Genomic DNA, 24,471 nt, shown 5'->3' with positions numbered 1-24,471 from the left:
TGTGACGCGATGGGAGCTCTGGCCGCAAGTCGCCGTATTATTTTGGGTTCAACCAAAGCACCGCTTAGTATGTAAAGTTGTATCCACATAGTCGTATGTTGCGCAAAAAATTTGCTCCGCGTCCGGAGTGAACACAGCATCAATGTTACACACGGGGACCTTTAACGTTATGCACTGAAACCCGGCTTCGTCAAAGACAACCATGTTTAATTAAACGCTGCAACAGATACAGAATAATCTGGATTACGTGGAGCTCAGGAATGACTGCGAGGGTCACTTTAAATTCCTCCATATACATAAATGTATATATATATATATATATATATATATATATATATATATATATATGTATGTATATGTATATATATATATATATATATATATATATATATATATATATATATATATATATATATGTATACATACATATATATATATATATATATATATATATATGTATATATATATATATATATATATATATGTATACATACATATATATATGTGCATTTTCCCATCCATTGTCAAGTCAGTTGCTCACCTAGAAAATAAAAGGAAACTTCCATTTATGGTCGTGTTCTTTGTGACGGAACACAAACATTACATTCATAAAAAGTGAGACTTAAGTGGAATTTCTGTCGAGGACCTTGAACGCCAAGGCCATCTGAATTTGCAGGGGACATTGCTTTTTCATTGTATTTATATTTATTATTAAATCTTTCATGATAAAAATGTATGCTCTGACACTTCTGCAGCGCTTGCTCCGCTCTCTTTTCTCTGTCGCTCTCTTTTCTCTCCCTCCCCGTTGTCAGCGCCACAGGAGAGAGGCCGGATTTGTGCGAAACAAACACGAGCACAGAAATAAATTAAGAGATCAAAACCCATCGAGAGGAAATGAGTCAGTATTCCACACCATGTACAATACAGTATCATAGCAAATTAGCAAATTTCAATGGCTTTCACTGACTACCATAGATTTACAACGTTCAGTTGGCTGCAGATCAGTCCTCAATAAATTGTGTCGCATTCCCTTTTTTTTTTCTCTCTCTCTCTCTCTCTCTCTCTCCATGAGTGGTTCTGATAGACAGTGACTTGTTGACGACCATGAAAAGAAAGCGGCTACTGAGGTGTGAACAGAAAACCTGGGACTACGAGCCAGCAGTCATGAGAACAACAGCGTTTTGTTCACATCCTACTAAACTGCCATTGTGACCACAAGTCCAATAAGCGTCTCTACAAAGGTACAACATATAAAACTGTTAAATATATAACTTTTTAGGGCCTTTCAAAATACATTTAATGACATTTCTTCGCTCCTTTTCAGACTCTACAGCATTTATACTCTCTGTATATGTTCAGCGTATCTTTGATAAGATGTGCGACCCTTCACCGCGACCTGGCCTGACCATTCTTCCTGTAAGCCGTCCCCAACCATAGCTACTGAAAAATGCAAATCCGATTTTTTTTTTTTTTCCTTGGATACACAGTTATACATATGTAGTACCTATATCTCCAGTTTCAAAATACAGTGGTGGGCTTAGTCTGAGAAAAAAAATGTCTAGAAGGTTTTAAAAGCACTCCTTTTTGATTTTTGCACGGTACTTGTGCCACGGGACGCGGGGGCTTGTCCTCCTGTGCACCGTGTCTCTGTGGGAGCAGTCACTGGTCGGCGGCGACACAAGTGCGTTTACAGAGTCTCCGTGTGTGTCTTTGCCAGATGGTGCACTCTGTCAAAATGATCGTATTTATTGTTTTGCTCTTTGGTCTATAAAAATATGAGAGGTTTACTCCAGCAGAAGGCCTATTCACAGCAGAGAGAGAGCTCAGTTCGGTAATTTACGGCCCCGCGAGTCGGTGTGAGAAGCAACAGGGTCCGGTCTGTGATGATCCCCCTCGGTGCGCTGGAACTCCTGCATTAAAGTGCTTGAAAAGAGTTAGAAGCTCCAAACACAAGGAATTCCAGTGAGGCAAAAAAACATGTTACGGTGTCCAGTCCTCCGTGGCACGAGCAGGTGCTGCTAATTTCACAGAGCAGGCAGATAGAGTGGAGAGGAGGTGGATGCGACATGTTGACCCAACGACAGATAGCAGGAGGGAGCAGTCACAAACCCGGAGGAGCCGGTCACAGGAAATAGGAACTGCTTTACAGTGAGTAGTTTGCCCAGTGTCCAGGGGGAGAGCTGGCTCCCTCAAACAGTCACTTGCTGGTTTTTACTGCCTCGGGTTGTGTTATGAGACCTGCGGATCAACAAGAACAGAGCAAACAGAACAAAAAAATGACTGTTTTAGCAACGTTAAAGCAACACCATGCGAGCTTAGCCGGGACGTGCCGTCGCTGTAGGGAGCGGCACCGTCACAGAACATTCTTGACGACTTCTGAGCATTACTGTTTAAGGATGTGCTTCACACAGTGTCGCTGCCCACTATTCAAACATCGATGAAGGACGAGGGCTCAGGTAAGAGCGGGAATGAAAAGAGGCCACACTTATTCATGGGTTATTGCACATAAATGCTAACCGCCTCTAAAAATAGATTCAAATGAATGGTTATATTTGTGAATTTATGTATGTCTCGAGCGTTGTGATGGCCCAGGGGCAGAGTTTTGATGCTTCTGCACCGCGTTCCTGAGGACAGCAGCATGAAGCAGAGACGACGATGACCATGATGGAATTATTGTGTCTTAATCGATCCCTGATTCAGCCGTTAAAAATTGTGATGTAACAAAAATACAATGAATAAAATGCATTTTTATCTGAAAATGCTTGTAAGCAGTAATCTGCCCTGATATCTGATATCTGCCCGTATGTGCTCATTGAACCCATAGCTGCTCATATGAGGTGTCATGTGGCACTGTAATTAAGAAAGCATCTCACCGGCTCACTTTGTCAAATCAAGTATTTTGCGAGTCAAATATCTGGGAATTTGTCAGCGGGCCGAAACGCAGTAATAAAGTAAGTCTCACAGCACAGAGACTGAGAAACAATTAATCTACCGCTGAAAGATGTATCTGGAAGCCTCTTCACCATCTGGCCGTCGCCAGTCACACAGCCAACTTTGACAGAGGCGCCGATGCCTTCCAAGTCGACCGCATTAATTCGTAATAACCAACTCTTGATGATTTCGCAGGGTGCAAATTGCCATGAAGGGGGCCCCGCGTTGGACGCGTGGTAGCGTGTTTCACACCACGACAGTGTCTGATACGTTGGGAATAATAAATGTCAGGGATTTGTTTGGACTGAGCATCAAATAGTCCAAAGATATAACAGCTTAAAGTGGGGGCATAACTGTGCTAACTGTCTGACTGTGACAGGTGTTTAATCCTGCTGTAAACAGCTTCCTTACGGTCAGTGGCTCACAATACAGATGTTTTTAAGGCCGATTAATTGGCCAATAGCCTCCTAAAAAACATCAGTCAATGTCAGTGATTGCACTGATTAAAAAAAGGTGAATTTGGTGCGTGAACTGCATGTGTTCGGGGAAATATTAAGATTTTCAAGGGTCATTGAATGCACTCTTAACTCACATTAACTTATTGACCTTAGCTCTCTAATGCGCTATGAGTTTGTTTGTGTTTGTTTTCAGGGATCGGTGGTTTTTACTCATCAGGAGAAATCATGTCAGCAAAAGTGGCCTTTAAATGAGTAAATATAACCTTTGAACTGTAATTTCATGTCTGTGGAGCGTGGAAAAACAGCGCACTCATCGAGCACGATCAGAGGCAGACGCTGCCAATAACGATAGGTTGTAAAATGTCGTATTGGAGCCGATTAATCACACGAAAATGATCTGTCGAACTCTACAATACAGACGCGGCTGAAATGGAGGGAGGACTGCGTAGAATCACCGTGGTTAAGCTGTAAAAAAGGGAATTGATTACATAATGGCTTTAAACAGATGAAAGACCTCCTGTAGGTAGTCTTGCTTTATGTAAGCTACCACATAGTCAGGGTCTGACATGGCAATTCTCACATCCCCACTCTATATTCCTCTATCTTCTTCTAACACCCACACTGTGGCAAATGGTCCCCCATAAATCTCACACACAAATCTAATCTCGCGGAAATGCAAGCCTTCTATTAAAAAGGGGGAACGAATGTTGGATGAATATTAGTTGAATTTACCCTATGAATAAAATTCACAGGCCCTGGGTGATTATTACCTTGGGTTTATCAGAAAACGACCACATTACTCTAGTTCATATCCTATAATATTGAGGGAATATTTTTACATTCTGGTGCTGGGGGAATGCAGCGCTGAAAAGAAAATGGGATGCATTGGCGCTTCGGCTACTGAACACGCGGACAAACTGTGATTTTTGTTGTCCGGGACGAGGATGAGACATTGAAGTGAGAGCAGTACCTGCTGGAGGTGTTACAGTAAGTCGGCAAGCATCTAATGTGTGCCATCTTCCATGTGATCCGCTCAATGAATATCAATACGTGCACTTCAGGACAGGAAGAACCTTTGATTTTATGGAGGTTTCCTAAAGCCTGCTGTCTCTGGGCAAAGCTGTAAAACGTCCATGTGAGGGAAAAAAAAACCACAACAACATTCGTGCTTTTATGCATTTTGCGTGTGCATTCAAGTGAAGGTGCATGCAGCCACATCTGCTGGAGCAGAAGAAAAACTATAATCACAATACATATGCAGTCGCTCGCCAGCTGGGAGTTAGGGGATTTTGAAAGCAAATCACCCAAACCATATGGCCCCGGCTTGACATTTCCTCTGAGTGAACTCTTGCTCACTCCCATCAAAATGTCAGAGTGCGGACACGGTGCATAGTGAACGTGTGAATGGGCGGGCAGGCACGGGGATGAAAAAAGAAAAAAAAAAGAAAAAGAGAAGGAATATTGATGTTCTCCAAACTCTTTATCCGGTTACATAGATCAAATGCTAAATTCTCAGGTGTATGCAGTTAATTAAAGAGGCGACAGACAACTTTTGTGTCCCCAGTGGCTCCAGGTGTTGTTGTATTTGGTTACTGTTGTAAAGCTGCGGCAGCACACGCCCGTAAATATGCAGGTCCACAGGGGAGGGGGTGTTTTGTTTTTTTTTGTTTTTTACACAGGGAGGCCGATTATGGCACAACACCAGCTCCTGAGAAAGCAAGCAACTATTTTGGAGATAACGGAGGAAAACACAAAGGTACTGTTTTTACAGTAGAGGTAAGTTTTCACAATGTTATACTAAAAAGCTATTGGCATCAGTGTGGAGGATAAACGTCAACAGACGTGCCAAACTGGCGGCCCACCACCAATATCATGTTATAATGAATACATGGACAGCGACCACCTCTTCCTTTAACACAACATGACTATAGACAGAATATAATACTAAATACTTTATATTTGCTAACAGCATGTTTTATTATTATAATAGTAATAATAATAAGACACTCAATTTTAATTATCACATTATTAGTATTAGTATTACATTCAACATTGAAGTACATATATGTACTGTATACATAAGCTTGTTTGGTGTGTAAATTAAAGTAATAATGTTATTATTCACTTCATTTTTCATTTATGTCTCTGTTTTTGAGATTAAAATATTTATTTCGCATCATACATATGTTATTATTGGGACGTATACGTCCTTCCATATCAAAACAATTTACTTTAAAATTCTGTAAAATATCCCCATGAATATCTTTATTGTGATATCGTGACGGAATATTGTGCTATAATTCTAAGCTCACATTGCCCACTCACAACTTTCCCCCATTTTTTCCCCACTTTTCCTAACCCCATTGACCACACTAGATGCTCATTGGCCCATTTGAGTTCGACACCCCTGTGTTAGAATAAAGGAGCAGAAAATACAACTCTGTAAATCAAACAGAGTTTCAACATCGTATTCTATGTATGAAACTGTGTTTGAAAGGCAATGTGCCACACCTGGACACAATTAGATACACAGTGACAAATCAGGAGGGACGCTTCGAGGTAAATTGGCATCCCGTGTTGAGCTTGATTCAAAATTGTGTTCAACCACTGGCTTTTATTGATCAGCGTACATTTCTTTTTCTGTCTGTGCTCATGCCAACAGATTTCCCCTTTTCCTCCTCCCCTTATGTGCACAAATGGTTGCTGGTGTGTTTATTGAAAATCAACAAACACATGTTCGTCATAATAATATTAATTATGATAACAATAAAAGAATAATAAAGCAGCACCATCTTTCCACAAGACAAATATTAACATGGACACAGGGCTTTTAGAGGACAAATGTGGACATTGCAATTTTGTAATCAGTTTTAACATCAGTGGCAATTTGCTGACAAGTTAAAGCCAAAAAAAAAAATCAGCTTTATTCAATGAATAATTGGATGATTTCTTACATCAAACTGGACTGGAAGCTTTAAGCAAAGTGCTGCCAAAATACCAGCTCTTGGACTACATACAGCCGTCACTCTAATAATTAAATCACCTATTTTATTTTTTTTGCTTTGCTGTTGAGCGCTCGTCTCCTTTTTGTGCCCGTCACACGAATGGCAGCGCGGTGCATATTCATGATGAACTCGCGGCTTCGAAACGATCCGCAGGTTAATGAGGGAAAGGGAAATCGCTCATTACATGCTGTGAAGTTGGATAATGCCTGAAGCAGACACTGAGATCAAAAATACAGGAACACGTATGCACACGGATCTCCACGCGCGACGCCCCATTCCACATTAAGGAAGAAGTTCAAAGCCATCCAGAGTGTCGCGTCATTATCAGTCCATTTGTAGCCTAGTACGTTTCTTCAGAACATCAAAGCAAACACGCTTCACTATCTGCATTCTGAAATATGATTAGAAATTCAATGCTCGAGAGGGAACATTAGAACATATTTAACCACAGCGGGATCATACAATGTCATTTATTTGTATTAAACATGAAGATGCTGCCCTTGATAGACTGGAATGCATAGATTATATCCATTTATATAACATTTGAGATCAGACAAACGCTATACTGTATATAATGTGATCAAATGTTGATCCTCTGTGAGCAACCCGGTCAATTATCCTCTATATCAGGGGTGTCAAACGTACGGCCCGGGGCCCAGAACCGGCCCGCCAGAGGGTCCAATCGGCCCACAGGATGAATTTGTTAAAAATTTCACACTAATCTAAACATAATGTCAAATGCTCCAGATACCCGTGACTAAATGTTTGTGCCTTTATAGATCCAGTGTGCTGTGTAAATAGTAAATTTAGGCATGATATTGTTGAAATTGCACTTATATTTCTCAAGAAATGTCATGTTTTGTAAAATTATCCTTCAGTAAATGTAAAACAAAGGAGAAAAAACAAAGGGGTTCTTGTTGTTCATAGATTATTATGCTATTATTTGACTATTTTTACTGGTCCGGCCCCCTTGAGATCAAATTGTGCTGTATGTGGCCCCTGAACAAAAGTGAGTTTGACACCCCTGCTCTATATGATGCACAGTGACAGGATGTGAGTCCACTGTGTGCATTTCACCCCGTGCTATTGTGTTCATATCTTCTGAAGACACGCTGTCTGGACTGTAACGCAGCAGGATCAGATCTTTTCCACAAAAGTGAATCATAGCAGGAGCCATGGATGCTAACAACATTGAGCGGCAGAAGAGCCTGGTTTTCAGAGACTCTGCGGGCCAACGAGACCGGGCGTTTTTACGACTCTGGCCTCATCACTTTTATTGCGCTGTGCGCTAAATTTACTACGTGGCCACTCTCTATTTCCCAGTCACATGCATTAATATCAGGCTCTGACTGGCGCCTGTTTTTATTAGAGTGAACAGACTCCAGTCTGACATACAATACTTTAAAGACAATATTAAGGCATGCCAGTACAACAGAGCTGCAAATAAACCCGGTGGGTTTTACTGGTATTACTGCACACATGGATTTTTTTTGTGGTCGAACATTCGCGAGGGAATTTGTGAGCTCATGGAGAAACAAGTAAGGCAAATAAAGATATCAAACAAACAGGCGGTTTATTTATGAGCATATGCTTGCGTTTGTATCCATGCTTAGTGTTGATTGAATGCTGCAAATGAAACGCTTGTGTCCTGTAATAGAACATATACGGTTGCTCGTGATAAATTGAATTAAAAGTCGCGATAATTATGATAAGAAGCGCATCTAATCTGAGTGATATAATCTGGGCAAACTGAATGTGTATTGTATAACACCTACAGATGTGGCCAATTTTGCTGTGTTTATTTATTTTTTCACTGACATGTCACTTAAAGGTACAGTGTGTAAAATTTTGCCGCACGTTGCAGCTGACTTTCTCTCACTTCTCCCTTAAATGTGTGTTGGAGAACCTATGTAGCCTTCAGTTAGCATCCAAACTCAAAAGACGTGTAGTTTGTGCATTGTGGACTGCTTCTTCACTTCTGACTAACTAGTAGGTATTTAAACCCATGAGGCACCCCTCCCACCTGTATGCATCAGGTGGTGACGTGTGCGCACTTGAAAGCCATGTATCCCAGAATGCATTTTGCCCGAACATATCGGCAGAGAAAAAAAACACACGAAAACCTGAATATAAATATCTTGTTGTGTCGCTGAACGCAGTTTTAAGATCATTTGAGGCGAGAAATTAGTCATTTAGAAATTAAAAAAATGCTTCTATTGATCTATCTATCTATCTATCTATCTATCTATCTATCTATCTATCTATCTATCCTTCACTGACATTTTAAAATAATTTCAATTTCATTTTACACACTGGACCTTTGAACACTGAACAGGCACAATTTTAAATTGTCCTAAGCAAAACAAACAAACAAACAAACAAACAAACAAACAAACAAACAGACAAACAGACAAACAGACAAAACTGCAAGAATAAATCACAATTTAGATTTAACTGAAGTTAGGAGATCCATACTCAAAGGTTTGTGGTGTACCTTGCTGCCTCCATGAGGCTGCTGGTGCTCTTATGTTGCTTCCTGCCTTTACTGGACCAGGGTTTGGGTGGAGCTGTAGTGAGGGTGGTGGTGTTGGTGTTGGTGGTAGATGGTGTTTGGCTGTCTGTCAAAGGGTCATCAATGCTCTCCATAGTGCAAGAGTGTCGAGGGGGACTCTTGTCACGTCATAGTGCCTGAGGGAAGAGATGAAGTGGAAACGGGGAGAAGAGGGAGAGGAGGCGGGCATGGTTATTTATCTCAAAAATCATGATGCAGACTTTCTTTTTAAATGTTTGTTCCTCCTGATTTGGACACAGTCACACCTCCAGCATCATCACCACCACTATTATCGATTTGTCTGCACAAAGTGTCTTGAAAACACGCCTGCTTTGTTTTGTGTGTTAAAATAGAGAAATGCAAAGAAATTCATCCACACGCCATTATTTTAAAGTCCATTATTGTTATATAGGCTCCATATCTGAAGGTATACTATCGGATGCACTGACAACATTCATTATCCCCAGAAGGTGACCCTTCAATTTATTTTGTCCACTGATATCACAAGGTCAAAAAATCAATTTGTCTGCATTGCTGGGCTTCATTTTAGCATACAGTATATGATTCATCTCTAAATGTGGGTATTTGAAGGCTCAAGTGATTGATGTGTCAGTATTTTACCCTATGAACCATTAAAACCCTTTGGATTGCATGACAACAACAACAACAACAACAACAACAACAACAACAACAACAGCACAAACAAGTTCTTCACTGAACACAGAATGTCTTGGTACAATTTATTTTGTGTTGTCCATTTGTTGCCTGCTTGTAGGAATAAACAAACACAAATGGTGTGCTGGCCTCCCAGCAATCAGTCTCTGCTTTATGAAATCAATTACCTTGTTTGGTCACATGAAAATGGCTGAAATTCAGCAACGAGGCAGTGTTGATACGCTGGAAACAAGGATGCCTTCATCAGCCAGCAGAGAATTTGGGTTTTTAACAACGAATCCCACAAGCTCCTAGGCTTTTGATGGAATCGAAAAGAACTGGCCTTCTTATTCTCGTCCTTGCCCTTGTATCTTTCCCAGGTTCCAAATATGTAAAACCTGGTATCTCCCAAGCCGAAACAATGTGCTGACTTGGCTTTCACTGGAAGAAAGCTGGCAGACGGAGCTAATGGTTAGCAGCAACAGGGACTCCTCCCCTTTCTCCCTTTCTCTTGGCCTGTCTAGGGTGGCCAAGCAGCTGTCTCTTTAGTGGTGATTCTGTTCAACCTACTGTTGGATGTGCCTAGAGGGCCCAAAGGGATCAATTACCAGGGCCGGTACCAACCCAGAACCTTTGGGGGGAGGTGGGAGGAAGTGCTCTGTGATGGTGGTGTTGGGGGACCCATCAGGCCCAGGCTGAGCCGGCTCCACAGAGGGACAGAGAGAATGTGAAAATAGAGGGATGTTGGTGGTGGTAGTTGTGGTGGTGGTGGTGGTGGGGGGTCGCCTCAGCTCTTGCTTACAAACCCTAGTCAAAGGAGATTTTTCATACTCAGACGAACACATGCTGTCACTGGCAGAAGTCTAAACACGTAAATACTCCTGGAGCTTACAGGAGGACACTGACTGGCCTGGGGATTGTCTCGTGTAAACTGCAGGGAAAAAAAGGCTGTTTGTGTGTGTGAAACCAGCCTTCAGCTCCATACATACATGTGACCACATGCAGTCTACAGGGACATTTACATGAAGATCAAGCACTGACATAATGTGGGATTAGGTTAACCCTGCTGTGCTGACAGGATTTGGCATCTGTACTTCTCATTACTGTATTATAAAATTCAAAAACTATCTATGATCTGTCCAGGGTGTGACCCCGCCTTTCGCCCTATGTCAGCTAAGATTGGCACAGCACTTGACCCTCATGTGAAGGATAAAGCAGTAGAAGACGGGTGGCTGGATACCAGAAAACAGAGAAATAGAGCTTTGCACCCATATACATAGGAGCGCTCACTAATTCTAAATTCTAAATAAATCCAGGTGGCGTGAATATCATGATGGTCATAAGAGGGTTTAAAAAAGATCCAAAACTTGATGTTGTTTCATCACTGATTGCATGCAAGAAAAAAAATTGTGGTGTATATAGTCCTACAAAGTGGCAGCAGCAATAAACGTTGGGTTATTGAATAGCAGGTGTGTTTGCAGAAGTGATAAACTTGCGAGGTTTCTTGAATGCATTTTGAAACCACTCACTCCCTTATCTTTTTACCTTATCATTATTGTGATAGAATGTCGGGTAATTAAAGATTAAGCTTTGCCCGTGAGTGATAATTGAAGAAACCAGTTAATTGTGGTCTTACACTTCTTTATGGACAGAACAAAAAAAAAAAACACTTACACATCATAAGAACTATTTGGAGTCTTTGTTATGTTGCTATTAAAGAAAATAGGACCACGAAATGCATTGCTATTTAATTATTGCCCAGCCAAATAAATCACTTATGCATGACTTGCAGATTATTGGACCATTATATGAGGACTATACTCTTTCTAACTATCGACTCATCTAATCTCCTCTCTTCAGTGAAAAAGTCTTGATTACAGTAATCACAGTCCCTCGCTCAGTAGGTGCCTCTTCTGCTCATAGCACACTATTCACAGAGTAAACAGACCAATTGGGACCGACCTGCTGGAGCGCGTGATTACGTTTCTTTGAGAATTTCAGTTTCACGATTGTACTCGCCAGTGTTTCCTGCAATGTCTGATAATGATGGTGTATTCTCACATATGAAATGTCGACAACTAGAAGCATTCGGTTGGATATCCAGATGAATGATTCTCATTTATAGTGACTCGCGGAGCTTTAATCTCTTGGAAAATGGCAAAGGTATGTGTTTCCTTTAGGGTCCTATAAACAGCATGACAGCTGTCAAAAAACAGGGACTGAAAGGCTTGACAAGGAGCTACTGCCTAATGGGCACCAAACTGAAAATGACTTAATATTTTACAAAGCAATGTGTGTGTGTGTGTGACTGGCTTGAATCTTTTCTTCTGTCTTTCCCCTCACATTGCTCTTTTCTTCCCTCACGCTGCTTCTCTGTCTCTGTATTTGAATTGTTCGTCTTATCGGGCTGTCACAAAAGCCGCGAGATAACCCGAGGTGATTTCGCTTCTCTCCTCTAATGGCGCACTCACTCTGCTCTTTTCCCGCCGAGCTCCCTGCGTCGGCACATGCAGAGAGAAATAGCTCCTTGTGCCGTTTCATCTGCCAGTCTAAAATGGTGGAGGGCAGAACGTGGAGCATCCTCCTCTCTGGAGAGAGACAGCAGCAAGCCTTTTTAGCGAGAGGAGGAGGTATTGGAGTCGACTGCTGAGACTACATATCGCTTTACCAAAAGAGAGCATTTAGGAAGAAAGGCAACGGCAGCACCTGACAATAGCAACTGTGTGATGAAATGCATATTCATATCTTTTAGCATCGCACAGAGAAGGTAGTATTCAGGGAGAGGGAAATTTCTATTTTCAGTGTTTTTATTTTAATTGACTGTCTTTTATATATAATATGGCTATCGAATCTAAGCCTTTCTCGTTCATTTTGTGGGCTGATGACTCTCTTGCCAGTAAGATGCAAAAACGTCTGCTAAAACCCAGGTTATTTAAAACCTAAAAATCTCCTTAGACATTCATGTACAATACTGGAATGATACAGTACCATGCTGAAAGACTACAGCTACACTACAATATCCAGCAGTGCAGTATTCCGTTCAAAGGACACTGCAATTATGTGTTATTTCTACAGTGCAGCAGGAATTCAAGGGCCCACAAATCTTGCTCTTCGGGTGAGAAAATGACGTCTTGTTTGTTGACAGATCTTTACGATTTGGATCTTTTTTCCTTTTTGAACATTTAACATGCAGAAATAACTCATTCCAATTGGTCAGAATAATTACAGTATGAGAGCAAGGTTTAGTATCATATTCACACAAGCAACACAGCTGTAAGATTTGTTATTTTCACTCGTCCACTGGAAATGGACTTGGCTAATGATGAAATAATTGCAGTGCAGTGATGTAATGAACCTCACTGTAAGGCAACTCAACTACACAAAATCAATTAAAAGCAATGTTTTGGTACAGGGAAGCCATGTTGAATTACAGTGTAGGTGGAAACAACATCTTAGCAGTAGATTGCCTTTATGATCCATGACATCATGACCCATGACATCATGTTACTGTAGTAGCTTTGTGTGTGCGTTCCATGTACAAGTGTAAATGTCAGCAGTTCTGTAGCTTGTTAGTGCGCGGGTAAGAGGATAGTACAGGTCAGGAGGCTTCTGTATGGCCTGCCAGATGGTGGGAGTGTGAGAAGTCTGTGGCTGGGGGTCAGAGAGCATCTGCCTTCGCCTTCCTCCTGCAGCGCTGGCTATAGAGATCCAGGAAGGCTGGCAGTTCAGGGGCCTTAAAGGAATACTCCACCGATTTGCATTTAGCTTTGTATTACAAGAATAGGGGTAGTATTTTAGAAAAATTGTGCTTCCCAACTTCAGTTTCCCCTGAGTCGAGCAATATCAGTCGAGAACTTCAGTCGAGAAATATCTTCATTCTCTTTTTGTTACATGCCCACCACTGACACTGCAACTCATCCTCAAAATGTAAACAGTGTCCGCCATCTTTGCTAACAGTTACGCTAACAGGACCAAGCTAATTCCGCACTTTTTAGACCCACTCGTAGGGGGGCGGGCCCTCATTCCCAAGATGTAAACAGTTACGCTAACAGGACCAAGTGTCACTCCTGGGCACGTAAGAAAGAAAAGAATGAAGATATTTCTCAACTCAGGGGAAATATTTCAAAAATACTACCCCTATTCTAGAAATACAAAGCTAAATGCAAATCGGTGAAGTGTAATTATCTACCAATGCTGATATCAGTCCTTTTTTTTTTTATACAACTTTTAATCTACCAAGCTTTTAACAAGCCATTTGTGTCGATGCATTTACCACCTAGCCATAATCAGCCGAGTCTAAAACTTAACTGTATAAGAAATATTCTTTCAGCCCACATTTTTACAGTCGGTGTTTAATGAAGTATTTTTGGTATTTAATCCGAGACCATGAAAGGTTTTCCGGTTGCTTATAGTACAAAGATGATGCCAGCAACTAACTCTAGCTGTCACTCACACTGGTGTCAACTCATATGAAGAGAGAGAAGGAATGTAGGAAAAAGACCATTGTTCACTGATGTTACAAATCAAGTACTAAGTAGGCTAATTTTGCCATAGACTAACATTAATATGCAGTTCTTTTAGCAGAGTTAGCGAGTGGCCATTAAGTAATTTGTTACTTCCCGGTTAGACTTGCCTTGCAAACTGGATAAAGAACTAGATTCATTCTCAATTTGGACTCTAACATCAGCTTTGACCGGATCAGCTGTGTTTTTATGTCCGTGAGTGATTATCATTCTTTTGTGCGCTCTCGCGGTTTTGCTGCAACCTATACTTAGGTGAAGGCGGAAAATCCAGCAGTGACAGATGCCCCTGCATTTTGAGAGTCCACGCACATTTTACACTTTAATTAAAACAGTTAAATGAACCCATTTATGGTCTTCAAGCTTGATATGGATCATCGGTGTCAGCGAGAACCAGCGGGACTCTGATACTGACACAAACACTGTATGTGCTCGAGGTATAGTATTCCTCTATCTGATATGCGTCCCTTTTTTCTAGCTGCAGAGGTTGTCGTGTGCAGGTAATAAAAGTAACCCTCCCTCAAAACATCACTGTCAACATCCAGAAATGTACATATCAATCTTCATATGTGTCTTCTAGAGCCGGCTGTTGAAAAATCTATAGTCTGTTTTTTATCGAGCAGAACAACATGTGCTTGTCAATGCGGCGTCTGAATAAGATAAATGTGTGCAGAGAGGGGCAGAGCTAAGGAAAGAAAATGTAAAAGGGAAAAGAAAGATTTTCTTTTTTCAAAAAACAAAGAAGCAGGGGAATTATTGGGAAAAAGAAAAGAAGCTGAGTGACATTATATTAGCCGAGGGAGGACGAACAGCATACATCTACTGCACCTTGCAATTCAAACTGAGCCGTGTTGCTGACTCAAGTTAGAGAATAGGTCAGCCGTGTTATCCCGGACAACAATCTCAAACACACTCTCAAACATTCCGCCAATATACTCAAACCAACTCATGACATTTGTCCAAAATAGCCCTTTATGAGGCTGTGGGGCTGAGTCACATGGACTCGGTTAAGTCAAATGTTCCGAGGGAAATCTGTCCGTCTGCGTTTGATGTATTCGCACAAACACCTGACAGACAGGTCGGACATGCTCACTGGACTGTGCACAGCCAACAGTCATCCCTATGCGCAATACTGCGGCGGTGGCTGCAGTTTGGGTTTGACCTTGAAAAGCCTTAGGGAAGGGGCCATTTGTTCAGAGTTAACCAGAGGGAGGCGGAGGAGTAAATCGTTTGTTTGTTTTTGTCCCATGATTCTCCCTTAGGCCTGCAGATAACAAGAGACTTACGTAATTTCTGTTTTTAGAGATTCAGCCTTAACCTTAAAAGCGTTTTGGGCATTTCTTTTTTTTTTTTTTTGGTTACATGCATGGTTGTGAAGTAATGCACCTAAATCATCCCGACTTCCCTCAATTTGAGATGAAACCGACTGGTCACATCAGGCCAGTCCATCCGTCACATACACTGATATTTTTAGATGAATTTTTAACAATGACCCGGGTCTGCTTGTTGCCGGCTATTAGAATTCCTGACAGTGAAAGCTGCTTAAACACACACACACACACACACACGCAGGCACAGATGAGTGCACATGGCTGTCCAGCCATTTGACTTGCTGTCACTGAGCTTAAAGTGGCCAATGAAGCAAGCAAGAAAATACCTGTCACTTCCTGCATTTTGTCAGCATAAGCTGATGAGAGGTGCGATGACTGACATCCTGGGAAGAATGTGTGAAGTACATGTAGGCCAGCCACTGACACATATTCATATTTTTGAATATGCAAAGAGCTAGAAACACACAGCAGCTGCAGCAGCGTGTTAACACACAGGTAAGAATGTCCCCACATTAGTACTGCATTTGCCAAATGAACACTCGGTGTCCATCATATTTGCATATATAGTCAACCATTTTCACCCCTTATGTTACCTTTGTGAGGACCAAAAAAAACAACGCATAAACCTAAAAGGGTTTGTGGACACGTTCTGTCGGTTCAGGCTTGGTTATTGTGTTAGGGAATTTAGTTGTGATGGTTAACATTAGGTTAAGGGGCTAGAAAACGCATTATGTCTATGTGTCCTCACAAGGAATGCTGCGCAAACGTGTGTGTGTGTGCCTGCCAAGATAACAAATTACACTGTAGGCGTAACATGTAAGAGCTGTCACCTCAATCACCACAACCAGGTATATTAAGGGTGGTGTCAGGGTGCGGAGAGAGACACACAACTCACAGCGCAGTCGGAGCAGCAGCTGACTGATAACAAACCGCCTCATCTGCGTTAAGCATTTATCTGCTCTTTATGTGTGTTTGTCTTTCAGCACGATGGCATAAACAAGTTAGTCGGCTGATGACTAAGTCATGACAGATGCATTAATGATGCCCCCACTGGTCCTTAGTGTTCACCCATTGACATTCAAAGATAGGGCAGCTGTGCAGTGCGTGCCCGAGTTTTATAACATGTTTCCCTGCCCAGACATCATGACGTGGCTCTTGGAGCATCCACATAAAGGCTTCTAGCTAGCGCATGGTAGCGTATCGGCCCGTTGCACTATGATCTGCGGCCGTCACGCAGAATTAATTCCGTGTAACGCTAATTTGACTGTATTTACTTGGGTAATGATGCCAGATCAACGTTGTTTTGGGACAGAATCAGGATGGCGGATTATTAATGTCCCTTTGAATGCTTGCCGCCCCGTCTGTGCGCTGTGATTGGCAGGTGCGGTGCCACTGTCTGGTCTCAGGCAACGTCTGTACTGCACCGTGTAGGGGTATCGAGTTTCTCGGAGCGTTCACTTATTTTTTTTTTCACTAACATCGACATCGAACTTCTTGCTATAGATTGTGCAAAAAAGTGCGTTATTTTTATAACGTGTTATCTCTGAGTTTAAACATCTCGTGTCGAGGTCCTTTGAGAAGGTTGCACACTGCCAAGATACACAAGGATAAAAATGATATGGTGTAAAAAGAACAACGTTGCCCTTTGGGTACCCTTAGAATTGTCGTCTCATTTGGTTTCCCTGCTCATTTGCACTATACGAGGATATTTAAATGCAAAAATGTTGCATAGCTTTGCTTGCTACAGTATAGACTCTTCTGCACACATGCAGAAGAGCAATGGGGTTTATGTCTCTAGTGAAGCAGAAGGTACGATGGAAGGAGGAGGGAAGGTGTTAGTGTGTGTGTGTGTGTGTCCTGATATTGGGCTGAATTGGAGGCTCGGAGCGCCGGTTATACGGTGTAGAGGACGAGCGGGTGAATGAATGGGCGGCGTCTTTAGCGAACACGAGTGGCGGCACAACATCTGCTGCTATCATTAACATTAAGAGCGTCCCTAATTCAAGCTAATTGCTGGCGACGAGGAAGTAAACAAAGCGCATACAGTTTGTAGAGATGAGCCGGCGACAAGGCGAGTGGGAGGGAAACATTTGCAGGGGATTGTGAAGTAAATACTTAACTGGGAACTGCTCGCGGCAGACAGTGTGCAAGCTGGCACCGAGTGCTGGAATATGGCAGCAGTTGGAGGTAGTGCTCAAAGGCCTAATCATGAATCGGAAATGGCCAAGTAAATTCCATATATTTGACTGTAATGTCATTTATTAAAGTAAGGACAATGTCATTTTACTTAAACAGCAACCACTGGAGCCACAAGTAGCAATTACGGAGCATTAAATTTCCCTGCAATACCCAAGATCCTCCTGATTAGGGTTTTTAAAGCTCTGCTAATTTCATATTTTCATATTAGCACCAGGTCAAATGAGTAGAGGTCACAACGCACTGGGTCTGTGCAATTAATTTGCATGTCTATATATTTCTTAAATCTTGTTCACACTTAGTGTGTGTGGAATTTAAAGGTGCATTTTCCTGGTTATAATTTGAACCCTTATTCACATTTGCAATGTATATAATGGAAAGAATAATAATAATTTGCGATGTTTCACATCTAAAGCTTGACTCTTTGCAGCCTCCTTGTAAAAAAAACGGACATATTGCATGTAATGTACATGTTTTAAACTGAAGACTTGAATTGTGTACAAATACCTCACTTTCAGCTCATTTGGTGCCACTGGTGCAGAAGGTACTGCACACCTTCTACACACACCTACTGGTGTGTGAGTGGGCCGGTTTGTGTGAGTTACCTAGGGGGTTAAAAGAGATCCTGAACTCACCGTGGTGGTTTTGACTCGACCTCCAGGCTGTGTACAAGTCCAGCCAGATTTATTGACTAACAGGTCACAGCCTTCGTCCTCCAAACATGGCACCATCTCACACCACTGCCTTTTCCGAACGATACCAGCTGCAGGGACACACAAAAGTGGCAGGATCATTAGAAAGGTGAAATAAATGGATGAAAACAGAGACAGTGACAGAGAGGTGGATGACGCAGAAATGTATGGAGCGAGTAGGTGTTTGTATGACAGACTGTGAAAAAGGGGGCGATGTGAATGCAATATATGCAGGGATATGGGGAAAAATGGCCCCCATCTGTCAAAAGATGCAGACGGGTGGATTGAGAGATGAGATACACAGGTATAGATGAAGAGCAATGAAGTAAAGAGACAAGTGAGGGATGCGGGCGAAGGGGGGTGGGGCGAGAGATGGAAGTGGAGATGGCACAAATCAGACGGATGGAGAGAAATGGAGGAAGCGGTGACCAGTGAGGTTAATGAGATAAACACATCACGAATGTTATTCAGCAGCTTTATAGCGGGTCTCGTGTCCTGCGACGTCTCAAAACAGGATGGACTGTTTTGTATCCGCGCCCCCGTGCGCGAGCGACCAACAGCGACTATAAAAACACATGGTTATATCAAGGTTTTAACAATCAGCGACATTCACGGCAAGCCTTTGTCTGAACAACAAGCCGTAATTTGCACTTTCTCGGGCGCAAACTTTGTCTCAATTGGTTTTCGCTTTATTTAAAGTTCCAGACTTCACTAAAAGCAAGTCCCAGATGAGCCCCAGGCTAAAGCCCATTACGTTCACTCACACTATGGGCTTCACTTAAAGTACTAAACCATAATGATACTGTATATTTCTATAGTGACGATGAAATCTGTGTGTGGAGAAACCATTTTTTAATGTTTTTGGCTGCACATTTTGTGCCAAGAAGTGCTTTTTATATGCGTTCTGCTTGTAAAAAAAAAAACATAAATTACGAGCTGGCAACAAATACTGTGCATACATATGCTGCATTTGTTTGAGCGCCATCACCTTAACACAAAGCAGTTCAATGCACATGAGCAGAGGAATTGGAATGGAAAACTCAAATCATGGATGTAATGGATACCTGGTTCAAATCTCAGAGATTAATCGCATACAAAAGCAGATTTGACAAATAATCTGCTTTAGTATGCAAAGACTTTAAATAGAGAAATATAGAATTACAGCTTAAAAGAACTTTGGTTGAACACATTTGTAGCATTGCAAGTTTCAAGTAGGGCTGCAGCGATTATTTGATTAATCGATGATTAGTCGATTACTAAATTAACTGCCAAATACTGAGTGTTTTTTTTTTTCAATAATTATAACAAGCTTTTTTTTACTTCTTAAATGTGAATATTTTGTGGTTCCTTTGCACCACATAACATAAAAAAATCATTAAAACTGAATCATTTCGGTTTGTGGACAAAGCAAGACAATCTAGAACATCATCATTTCCATGTTTGGTAAACATGATCAACATTTTTACACATTTTACAACATTTTACAAATCATGCCTTTAATATATCGCCAACAGTCAATTCTGCTGACATCAACCGTTCATTAACATTCATATAGCATATTATCTATATAGTGCTATAATCATACCCGCATGAAAGAAGGATATGCTGCCATGCAGACTAGAGGAGCTGGGTATCGAACCTCTGACCTTGGAAGACCGCCCACGCCACCGCTTAACAAGTAAAGCTACACTGATGACATTTTATTCTAATTGCTCCTCGGAAGCAAATTTCACTGTTCTAGAAAATACAATGATCATGAAAAGTAATAATATCATTAAAACGGAAATAAACCAGAACTATCACCTTGAGGTGTCGTAACCATCTGTCCACAGTGATATTATATCCAGCAAAGACTTTAAAGGGAATTTAATGAAAGTAGATTTGGTGTATATTATCGTCGTAAATTTCAATTATGACCAAAATAATAATAGACTTGTGCCCAAGAAACGTGTGCCCCCCCGCTGCGAGGCGACAGTCCACTTCACCACCGCGTGTCCGCGCAAACTCGATCTATTACAACCCTAATCCGTTCATCATTAGGACCACTTTTGACTGGATTTCCTCAGGGTGTTCCTCAGATATCGTGGGATTTGGGAGATGACAGTGAACTCCAATCAAAAAAGTAATTTAGCTCATCCCCAAATCCACGTCGTCCAGGCAGATGTCACAGGAAGTAAGTGGCGTAATGTGTAATCGAGTAACTGGAGTAGCAGTAAAGTCTTCGGATGGCTCACGTGAGACTTCCTGATTCAAAATAAACACGGTATAACCTCATTAAGGTGTAAACGTGGGACACAAGAAACTAAGATGAAGAGAAATAAGCAGGAGGAAGGATTATTGATAAAATAAGAAATGTGTGGTCACACTCCTATGCGTTCTTTAACTGTATATTATTTCATTATAGCGTCGGTGACACACTGGCGCTCTCATAAAAAGTAGGAATGACATTTTCTTCAACACAGTGTCTATATATTCGCACTAAGAGCTCCGCCACAGGCTATAAAATGTACATTGATTATCAGCGAGCACTATACACAAAATCTGTTCACCACAAACAATATCTTTATATCAATAAATCCATGAAATATGCATCCCCTCTCAAGCACTACATGGCTAAATAACAAAAGTACTCCGAACACCGTGTCAGCACGGTGAAAATTGAGCTGGGAATTGACATCAGTGTAAAGAATTATTATTGTTGAGTGCATTTTGCTGACGTACCACTTGGGTTTGAATTGCTTGGCACTGCTCGAGTTTGCCTTAAGGCTAGCTGCACACCACTGATGTGAAGTAATACACGTGCGACTGGGGTATTTTCACGACAGGGACAAAGTAACATGGGGAACAGTTTGGAAAAAGCTCAGAAATCTGAAGAAAAAGAACGGCTGTCCATTTCTGGAGTTCTAGAAGTACATTATGGTCATATGGTCCCTTTTGAGTATACATTACTAAAGGAAATACTGTAAACTATAAACTATGAAAAAAGATAAAACCAACGTCTCATACTGTGTGTCTAACATGCAGTGGAAGACTGTTCCACAATCTCCGTCCCCTCTGAGCTTCCGTTTACATTTAGGTATCTGTAGAAGCAGCTGATCAGCTGACCGGGCAGGAGTGTAAGGATGAAGCAGCTCAGAAGCAAGACCCTTTAAGGACTTAAAGACAAATAAAATCATTTTAAAAGGAACTCTAATGTGCACGGACAGGTGTGATGTGTTCCCTCTCATGTGCTCCAGTTAAAAGAAGCACAGCAGCATGTTTGGACGAGCTGGAGACGGGAGAGGGACGTCTCTGACTGACTCCAAGAGGTAATAAAGGCATGATTTACTGTCTCAAAGTGCTGATTTGAAAAGGATATTTTACCTTTGTTAACTTTCTCAAATGAAAAAAAGCCGTACCTCGCTACTGTGCCAAACTGACGGTCCAAATGTGTTTAAAGTTTTTTTTTAAAACAGACCATGACACCTTCTCTGACCACATTGTCCATACAAGTGTATTATAATGTTCTTCCTTATACACAAATAAGGTGCAACGTAGCTGCAGGACATTTATAGCATTATGCTGTTTTCATTATGAAACAAAAAGCCTATTTGCACCACCGACCTCCTCTGCAACCACCACACAAAGTTTATGGACGCTAATTTGAATTTATTACAGAAAGCGTTTAGTTGATTTCCCATTTTCCAGCATTTGCCACACTAATTGGTAGCTCTACACTTTACACTTGAATCACACTATACTATGCAAGAAAAAAGTTCTGAAACTTCATCGACAACCAGTGCTATGTGTACCTGGGCAAATATGAGTAGAGTGTATAATGAGGATTTAGAGCAGATTATATGTGGGAAGAAATCATTTAGCATTCGATTAACCTGTCTGAACTCTAACAACAGATGCAAGCTGTGTATTTGTAATAATAGTTTCATATTATGGCAAATAACAATAACAATTTTTTTGCCTGTACATTCAAACATGATGGATTTTAAATAATAGAATTTAAGACAAAGTACCTGATTCATTCTGAACTAGAACACTTTCAGCAGAAGTGTGTCAGAAAATAAAGTAGTATTTCTGTCAAACACATAGGAATTGGTGGCTGATGCCGTGACTGAAAAGATTCAGCTGCCTAAATGTTGAAAAATCTAATCTTCATCAATTCCACATTTAGTCTACAGTTAAAAGTTTGACCCTGAAACATCCCTAGACACATTTTTTGGCTTTTAATATTTTACCTTTTCATGCATATTGTCTATTTTTAGTCTATTGTAAACAATGTTAACTGAAATACTTACACTCACACACCTACGCACAAAAATGTCCCCATTGAAACCCATTCACATCACTATATTTGATGACAAAAACTTTAATTTTAGGGTTAAAACATTAAAAATTCATTAATGCCTGATAATACTTGACATGTATGATGAGGAATTATAAAATATAATATCTGATAATAATTACTGATACAATTTTTGTCATCTCTTTTTTATGAGCACATTTTAGTGCTCTCGGAGTATTTTTTAAGGAAATATCACATTGGAAAACAACACATGTTTCTGCTAATCTTTCACATGTACCAGGTTGCAATAGTCAAAACCAAAAATAATCCAGTTTGCATGAAGTATATTGAAAATAATTCATTCATTGTCTTTTTTTGACCATTAAATGAAGGTGCAAAATGACAAAAACGTAGCAATTTAAGGGTAAACATATTTAACAATTCATTATGTATGGAAAGGACTGATGTTGGTTTAAAACAATAAAGATATGACAAGTTCAGGCCCTCATTTGAAGAGATTGGACGAACGTCTTGGATAACAGTGATGATGTCTATAACCACATCACAATATGGCCGTGTTGATGTGAGGGCAGTGGCTTATGTTCTATAATAGAATAATCTAACACACAGACACACATACTGTGTAATGTTATGGGCAAGGAAAGGTATCATCCACACTTTGATCAGTGGGAGATAAGGTGCAGAGAGTGAGAGAAGATTGTACCACACCCTCCAAGGGACACTTATCTTCACACCTAATGGTGGATCACACTCGTGTCAACAGCCAGCATCTCGGTCTAATAAATTCAGTCTAATGTCATGCTATGGGTGACATGTCAGGGGAAATGATGGGCTAGTAAGTATATATATGTATGTGTGTGTGTGTGTGTGTGTACAGGAGAATAAAAGAGCAACAACGAGCACACGCAAGAAGACATAAAAAGAAGGCGAGTCGACTCAAACCCAGATCAGATCTGGTATAGTGAATGCAATTTAATTTAATCTAAGGGTGTAGGACAAAGATAGAAAAGACAGTTAACCGAGTGCCTACACTGAGAGAGGCCTGCGGTATTTCATAATAAAAGGTAGCGGAGAAAGATATCAATTCATTTGCTGGATTTCCAATTGGTGATTGCCCAGTTCTAAAAAGTGACAGCTTTAGTGGCTATTTTACCAATTCAACATGGACAGACTTGTGGATGTTTTACTGTCAAGGCTCTATTTCAATGAGAGTGTGGACTAGTGCACACGTGAATTCAATAGCGGACGCAGGTCTTTTTTTTTTAACAGGTGCTTGTATGGAATTAATAACCAATATTGTTTAGGTGTGAAATGCCACCTTCTGTTCCATATACAGGTTTTTAAAAAGCTTTGCGCCTGAGGACATTGTTACTTCATTGAAGATTATTATATATTTCTCCTTTAAGGTTCAGAAAAGACTTGTTACTGCCACATTTCTACCTGCCCTGGATTATATAACTGTCTTGTATATGCATGCACCGGCCCCAGGTATTGCAAAACGCCAGACTCACTGCAGAGCTCTGACTCATCACTGTGAACTTTAGTCTCGGGTTGGACGGCCTGCTCTGGAAACCCTAAGTTTAAGTTCATTCTGTCACTGCTTTGACGCTCCTGTCGTTGGGCTCTCTAACGTCTATTATTGTCTTATTGTAATTTGGATGACTTGTCTTTGTTGACGTGTGTGAATTGTTTTTTTTTTCCTTGCTGCAGATTTGTAATCTCAGTGAGATGATCCTGTCATAAAAATAAATCAACTGCCGAACTGCTTGGAAACAGTCTCTCTCGCCCTCTCATGACTTCATTGTTTCGGTGACCCAAATGTGCTTGTTCTGA

At 41.0% G+C, this 24,471-nt stretch overlaps 1 protein-coding gene across 3 annotated transcripts in view; it reads right to left on the bottom strand.

Annotated features, from left to right (window-relative positions):
* Positions 1–886: 886 nt before the first annotated feature.
* The window catches only part of tafa5a (TAFA chemokine like family member 5a), a 149,001-nt gene continuing 125,416 nt past the window's right edge, over positions 887–24,471 (bottom strand). For all 3 annotated transcript variants that reach the window (XM_044022835.1, XM_044022836.1, XM_044022837.1), the window contains 3 exons: positions 18,282–18,409; positions 8,889–9,082; positions 887–2,238 (listed from right to left, as the gene is read on the bottom strand). In XM_044022835.1, the coding sequence (XP_043878770.1) occupies positions 9,074–9,082; positions 18,282–18,409 (137 nt within the window). In that variant the 3' untranslated portion in view covers positions 887–2,238; positions 8,889–9,073. The remainder of the gene's footprint in view (positions 2,239–8,888; positions 9,083–18,281; positions 18,410–24,471) is intronic.

Source organism: Solea senegalensis, linkage group LG3, assembly GCF_019176455.1.
Source record: "Solea senegalensis isolate Sse05_10M linkage group LG3, IFAPA_SoseM_1, whole genome shotgun sequence".
Classification (NCBI taxonomy): domain Eukaryota; kingdom Metazoa; phylum Chordata; class Actinopteri; order Pleuronectiformes; family Soleidae; genus Solea; species Solea senegalensis.
The sequence above is the reverse complement of the archived record's forward strand: the minus strand, read 5'-3'. Positions and strand labels throughout refer to the sequence as shown.